General features: G+C 41.9%; 1 protein-coding gene across 5 annotated transcripts in view; it reads right to left on the reverse strand.

The window, feature by feature from the left end:
- The window catches only part of LOC143020738 (macrophage mannose receptor 1-like), a 143,351-nt gene that overhangs the window by 17,263 nt on the left and 118,588 nt on the right, over positions 1-7,500 (reverse strand). For all 5 annotated transcript variants that reach the window (XM_076177457.1, XM_076177456.1, XM_076177455.1 and 2 more), the window contains 4 exons: positions 4,496-4,602; positions 3,776-3,852; positions 2,952-3,119; positions 1-97 (listed from right to left, as the gene is read on the reverse strand). The exon at positions 1-97 is cut by the window's left edge and continues 124 nt beyond it. In XM_076177457.1, coding sequence (XP_076033572.1) covers positions 1-97; positions 2,952-3,119; positions 3,776-3,852; positions 4,496-4,602 — 449 coding nt within the window. The remainder of the gene's footprint in view (positions 98-2,951; positions 3,120-3,775; positions 3,853-4,495; positions 4,603-7,500) is intronic.

Genomic DNA, 7,500 nt, shown 5'->3' on the forward strand with positions numbered 1-7,500 from the left:
TAGCAATGGTTCGAGAATAAGAGCCAACTCGAGTCGTCATTACAGAAGACATCAGGAATGGGTGTGACGGGCGCCACTGTCGTTATATCCACCAAACCTGGAAAAGGATTAGTTTTATACATACATACATACGTGTATACATTGTGACGAATGTGGATAGGAGGTAAGGGAACACGGGCTGAGGGAAATACTTTTATTCCTGACTAGTTTCGCCTGAGTGGCTTCTTCAGAGGAACATAGTTTGACTTCAAACTATGTTCCTCTGAAGAATCCACAAAGGCGAAACAAGTCAGGCTCATCCTATCCACATACATACATACATATACCAATGCTTTTTTCCCTTACAAGGGGGGTAGCCAAAACGAAAAAGGCATAAAATCATTCCCACCCATTCCATCCCTGAATACACTCCACACCCCTCCACCCTCCCTCTTATCTTAGCACCTCCTGAATGACGGGTCATCCCTGCACCTTGTCCACTGCCCTGGGTCCATTTTGTGATTCTTTTCTTTCCGTTTTATTCTCTTTTGGTTTCGCCTAATTTTCCTTGTTTCTTTTTAGTTTTTATTTAATTTTATTAGTTATCGTATTTTTTTTGTTACCTATTTCATTTGATTTTAATTTCATTATGTTATCATTTATCATTTTATTCTATTTTATTTGCTCAACCATTTTGTGCTCCTTAGATTTTTATTTGGCCATTTTGTTCCATTTGTTTACTTCTGATCTATTTTATCAATTCAACAAAATTAAAGTTGACTTTACTTTCTATTTTTGACGTCTTAGATTCTAGTTAATTTGATCTATTCTGATATTGCTTTTAGACTGAGTATTCCGTTTCATTTTCATTTATATTCAACGATGGCGAATTTCACCCGCCCCCAAGAGAGGAGAAGGAGGGGATGTGGGTGGGGTGAAGGCTGCTTCCCGAGGCAAAGCAACTTCTCTCTCTGTCTCTTTCTCTCTCTCTCTTCCTGCCATTCTCTATTTTTTTCTGTCACTTTCTGTATCCTTCTCTCTCTGTCTGTCTGTCTGTCGGTCTCTCTCTCTTCCTGCCATTCTCTCTTTTTTCTGTCACTTTCTGTCTCCTTCTCTCTCTCTCTGTCTGTTTGTCTGTCGGTCTCTCTCTCTCTCTTCCTGCCATTCTCTCTTTTTTCTGTCACTTTCTGTCGCCTTCTCTCTCTCTGTCTGTCTGTCTGTCGGTCTCTCTCTCTCTCTTCCTGCCATTCTCTCTTTTTTCTGTCACTTTCTGTCGCCTTCTCTCTCTCTGTCTGTCTGTCTGTCGGTCTCTCTCTCTCTCTTCCTGCCATTCTCTCTTTTTTCTGTCACTTTCTGTCTCCTTCTCTCTCTCTCTTCCTGCCATTCTCTCTTTTTCTGTCACTTTCTGTCTCCCTCTCTCTCTCTCTGTCTGTCTGTCTGTCGATCTCTCTCTCTCTCTCTCCCTCTTCCTGTCTCTGTCTCTCTCTCTCTCTCACTCTCTCTCCCTCTTCCTATCTCTGTCTCTCTCTCTCTCTCTCTCTCTCTCTCTCTCTCTCTCTCTCTCTCTCTCTCTCTCTCTCTCCTTTACGCTGGTTGCATAACCGGAGGCGTGCTGGTCTCACAATTGTTTAGTTGTGTGTATGAATCTGTCACTCCTCTCCAATTCCCAGCAGTAACTGGTTGTTTCCTGCCTCAACAGTCCCCAAAAGCGCATTGCAAAGCATAGGTCATGGCTCTAGCCGCAGCTACTCAGCGCCTCCTGGCGTAGAATCCTCACTTTTTACCTTCCATCCCGTCTTTGGTACTCTTATCCTTTGGGGAACAGGGGAGACACCCACATTCTACACCTTCCATCCCGTCTTTGTTACTCTTATCGTTTGGGGAACAGGGGAGACACCCACCTTCTGGACCTTCCATCCAGTCTTTGGTACTCTTATCGTTTGGGGAACAGGGGAGACACCCACCTTCTGGACCTTCCATCCCGTCTTTGGTACTCTTATCGTTTGGGGAACAGGGGAGACACCCACCTTCTGGACCTTCCATCCCGTCTTTGGTACTCTTATCCTTTGGGGAACAGGGGAGACACCCACCTTCTGGACCTTCCATCCAGTCTTTGTTACTCTTATCGTTTGTGGAACAGGGGAGACACCCACCTTCTGGACCTTCCATCCCATCTTTCTTACCCTTATTGTTTGGGGAACACGGGAGACACCCACATTCTAGACCTTCCATCCCGTCTTTGTTATTCTTATCGTTTGTGGAACAGGGGAGACACCCACCTTCTGGACCTTCCATCCCGTCTTTCTTACTCTTATCCTTTGGGGAACAGGGGAGACACCCACCTTCTGGACCTTCCATCCAGTCTTTGTTACTCTTATCCTTTGGGGAACAGGGGAGACACCCACCTTCTGGACCTTCCATCCCGTCTTTGGTACTCTTATCGTTTGGGGAACAGGGGAGACACCCACCTTCTGGACCTTCCATCCAGTCTTTGGTACTCTTATCGTTTGGGGAACAGGGGAGACACCCACCTTCTGGACCTTCCATCCAGTCTTTGTTACTCTTATCGTTTGGGGAACAGGGGAGACACCCACCTTCTGGACCTTCCATCCAGTCTTTGGTACTCTTATCCTTTGGGGAACAGGGGAGACACCCACATTCTACACCTTCCATCCAGTCTTTGGTACTCTTATCGTTTGGGGAACAGGGGAGACACCCACCTTCTGGACCTTCCATCCCGTCTTTGGTACTCTTATCCTTTGGGGAACACAGGAGACACCCACCTTCTGGACCTTCCATCCAGTCTTTGTTACTCTTATCGTTTGGGGAACAGGGGAGACACCCACCTTCTGGACCTTCCATCCAGTCTTTGGTACTCTTATCCTTTGGGGAACAGGGGAGACACCCACATTCTAGACCTTCCATCCCGTCTTTGTTACTCTTATCGTTTGGGGAACACGGGAGACACCCACCTTCTGGCGTTTTGCAGATAAAGGGCTTGTAGGACTCGCACACATAGTCACTGTACTGAAAGTTGACTCTGTTAACTGCCACACAGCGTTCCCGCCCATTATGGCTATCGGGCTGTCCTTCCGCCCAGTTGAGGTGGTTGAGAGCGGAACTGTCGCTCCACTCATAGCCTGTCAGGATTAGAGGAAGATGTCATTGAGGGCCCCAGTTGCTCAAGTTGATCACAATGTATACACTGATGAGTGAGATGGCTCAATATGCATTAAAAATGTTCTTAGTAATATGCTCTAGTCTCCTTATGATGTTTCTTTTCTCTTGTGATCTTTCAATGCAAAACTTGCCACCACATTCAACATATTCATAAGGGAAAACCTACAAGGATAAACTAAAAACAAAGATGATAATAGAAAACAAAAAACTAATTTTGACCAAAGATATAGTCTCGGTATACTTCTTAAACCTTTTCTCTCCCCTCTTTCTTGAACCCTTTTCCTAAAAATATATATATATATGTATATATATATATAAGAATATATATATGATATAATATATATATACATATATATATATATACATATACATATATGTTGAAATACATACATATATATATATATATACATATATATATATATGTGTGTGTGTGTGTGTGTGTGTGTGTGTGTGTGTGTGTGTGTGTGTGTGTGTGTGTGTGTGTGTGTGTGTGTGTGTGTGTGTGTGTGTGTGTGTTTCAAATTATGAACACGTCCCAAGATCCTAGGAGAACAACGACGTTCACCAAACTTCTGAGACTGGGCACTCTACTTTGGTCTACAGTTTTTTCTCTCACCTTCTTCGTCGCTCAGCATGGAAAGGCCGACCCAGATGGCCACCAGTCGAGAGTCGATGCTGCTAACGCCGTCGAGGCTAGAATGAAACGAGAACACAATCACAGTCAGACATGGTGAAGAGCTTACCACCGTGTCACGTTCGACCTGGGGCCAGGAACTTAAGCAAAAACGCTTACGGGACAATCCCCAAAAGCTGTAGGCGATTCAGCACAATATATATACATATACATATATCCTGTTTGAAGCTGAGACAGTTAAGTGGAAAAGGTGGTAGGAGAACACAGGTTGGAGCAGGAGCACTGTTTTACTGGCGTTTCGTTTACTTTTCTTCAGAGTGACAGATAAGCACTGATCCACAGTATATATACTCTTGCTACGGGATTATCCTGTCAGACATCTCTGAGTGAAACATGCTGATTGGTCCGTTCTTTTTCCCAAGACCAACCTGGCAGGGACCATTGAGAGCTTGAGAAAAACCATTTCTATGATTGGTTACCTCTCCTAGTGTGATATGCGCCGCCTTCTACCCAACTTCTCTCATCCAACCTCTGTTTTTCTACCACCTTTTCTATATATTCATGACATATATATATGTGTGTGTGTGTGTGTGTGTGTGTGTGTGTGTGTGTGTGTGTGTGTGTGTGTGTGTGTGTGTGTGTGTGTGTGTGTGTGTGCACATATGTGCACCACTGGTGCCCAACAGCAAACCAGTCACTCACTTATGAATGAAGTTTTGTTCTTCCACGCTGTGGACACTTGTGAGATGCCCTCCAAAGCCCACACACTTCTCTTCGGCTTTCTCCCACGTCACAGGATTCTGGAATACCTGTAGAGGACGAGGGAACAAAAAGGATTAGTACGAGGAACCCACGAACCTACTATTCTCTCACCATAAGACCATAAGAATGAACGAGGCTGCAGGAGACCATATAGCCTACACTAGGCAGTTTCACGTCTCTTACCACTTATCATCCCCATCCATAAAGTTATCTAACCTTCTTTTAAAACAACCGATAGTTTCAGCGCTGACTACATAGTAACCAAGTCTTATGTTATTCGTTAACCATTCCACTGGTAAAAAAATTTTTTTTTGTCCATTTCCTTCTGAGAGCTAATTTTGTCCAATTTAAATCCATTATTACGAGCCCTGCCCTGCTGTCTTAATGTAATGACCTTGTTTGCATCATAACCACTAACACCATAAATCCACTCTAATAACAAACCCTTCACTTTCTTTTCATAACATAGCTATACAAATAGACACGAACATATACAAGCACACCACACAGATATGTACACATATGCACAAACCCATGGACATACACATACACTTGCACAAACATACACACACACACACACACACACGCACGCACACACACACACACACAGATCGGTCATATGAACTCTGAGCTCTCTTCTGGGAGGGAAATAGCTGTCGATCACGAGTCCAACACGTGATCCAAAGACCAAGGTGAATACACACACACACACACACACACACACACACACACAAACAAACATTTACAAACTTATCTTTCGTAAATTCAAAAAGTTTGTAAAACGTCAATATTTGCCTCCATTCATACATATAAACCACAAGACTGTTGTCAGATGAAAACTCTTTAGAAAAATGAAAAATCTCCGTGACTATGGTAGTTGTTGGTTGCCTTGATGTAATGTTCCACCACAGCGCCTCTAGCGGCTACGGAAAACATTTCACTTCTTTGTTTACAATTTGCCAAAGCTGTGTCTCCTTACACCATTCGACTTTCGTAGATTTTACTTATTCTATTTTCACGAGTCCAACACAGTTATTATGTACATACGTATACATGCATACATATATACATATATGCAAAGTAGACCACTTGGAAAAAGAAACTAACGAAGCTGAGCGCTTTCGTATATTACATCTTCAGTGTAAAAAGTGAAGATATAATATACGAAAGCGTTCTGCTTCGTTAGTTTCTTTTTCCAAGTGGTCTACTTTGCATAAGTGAACACACGTACCCGTGTTCTTATTAGCATATACATATATACATGCATGCATACATACATACATACATACACATACATACATACAAATACACACACACACATACACACATACATACATACATATATACATACATACTGTACATACATACACGATGGCGCAGTGGTAAAGTTCCCGGCCGCCACTACGGCGGTCCGGGTTTGAATACCACCCAGGGCAGAAACAATTTCAGTGTATCTGCTTTGCGAGTCGTTACTCCAACTCTCGTTGGTGGGGAAATGTGTGTGTGTGTGTGTGTGTGTGTGGGTGGGTGTAAGATCACAGCATTACCCATAGATCGGTCATATATGAGCTCTAAGCTCTCTTTCGGGAGGGAAAATTGCTGTCGATCACGAGTCCAACACGTGATCCAAGACCATGGTGAAACACACATACATTACACACGCTATTTAACCAATGTAACTTTTACAAAATTAATTTTCACGAATACCACACGATTCTAACTTTACTGTCCATTTATATTTTCTTGAGTACCAGACGATATCCTTTATAGTAGTAAACTCAAGCTAAAGACTATAGTTCATGAGTTCTTTTATCCTTGTTGATAATCCCACGGCCCAAAACTTAAGCCAATAAGTAGGGATTTAGTTTAATATTAATCAATTATTCGTTGGGTATTTTGTACACGGCTTACTACAATATTCATATCGAATAAATATCATAATCATATGACATCTTCATATATTACTGATGACCCACTTTCGGAGAAGAATAAGCGAAGATATAGAGATCTGTATACTTCGATCACTTACTGTGATCCTCTTCAGTTATATCTGCTGAAGAGGATCACAGTAAGTGATCGAAGTATACAGATCTCTATATCTTCGCTTATTCTTCTCCGAAAGTGGGTCATCAGTATTATTTTACAAATGTGCTTCGACATATCTTTGTTACATCTTCATATAATATACAACTTAGAGTGTACACGTATAATACTCCTGTATTGTATTGCTTAGGCTGGAACATTGATATATAATAGATTTATGATAATGGATATGAAGGGAAGAAGGTAAAGTGCCTACACCATGAGGCGCTTAACTGTGGCCGAAGCCAGTATCTTTACGTAGTTGGAATGCAAGGACACTGGGCAGTCACGAATTACCGGTGAGGGTCAAGTCAAAGCCTCCGTATATAGGGAAAGTAACCTTAGACTTATGCACAGAGATATATGTGCTATATATACATATTAACAGATACATGGACGATATACATGTTGGTACATATTTAAACACGCGCAAACACGTAAACACACACACACACACATACACACACGCACATACACACACACGCACGCACGTACGCACGCACACACACGTACACGTATACACACACACACACACACGTACACACATGCATACACACATACACACATGCATATATACACACATGCGTACATACACAAATTACATATATATACATACATACATATATATATATATATGTATATATACATATATATATATATATATATATATATAAAACAATAAAGTAATGTCGTAGCACATTGATCAAATTATACTAATGACCCACTTTTGGAGAAGAATAGGTAAAAGTAAAAAGGTCCATATATTTCGATCACTATCTGTGATCCTCTTCAGCAGAGGATCACATATAATAATCGCAATATAAGGATCTTTTTTACTTTCATTTATTCTTCTCCAAAAGTGG

Source organism: Oratosquilla oratoria, chromosome 40 (genome assembly GCF_046742065.1).
Source record: "Oratosquilla oratoria isolate Oo_2021 chromosome 40, ASM4674206v1, whole genome shotgun sequence".
Classification (NCBI taxonomy): domain Eukaryota; kingdom Metazoa; phylum Arthropoda; class Malacostraca; order Stomatopoda; family Squillidae; genus Oratosquilla; species Oratosquilla oratoria.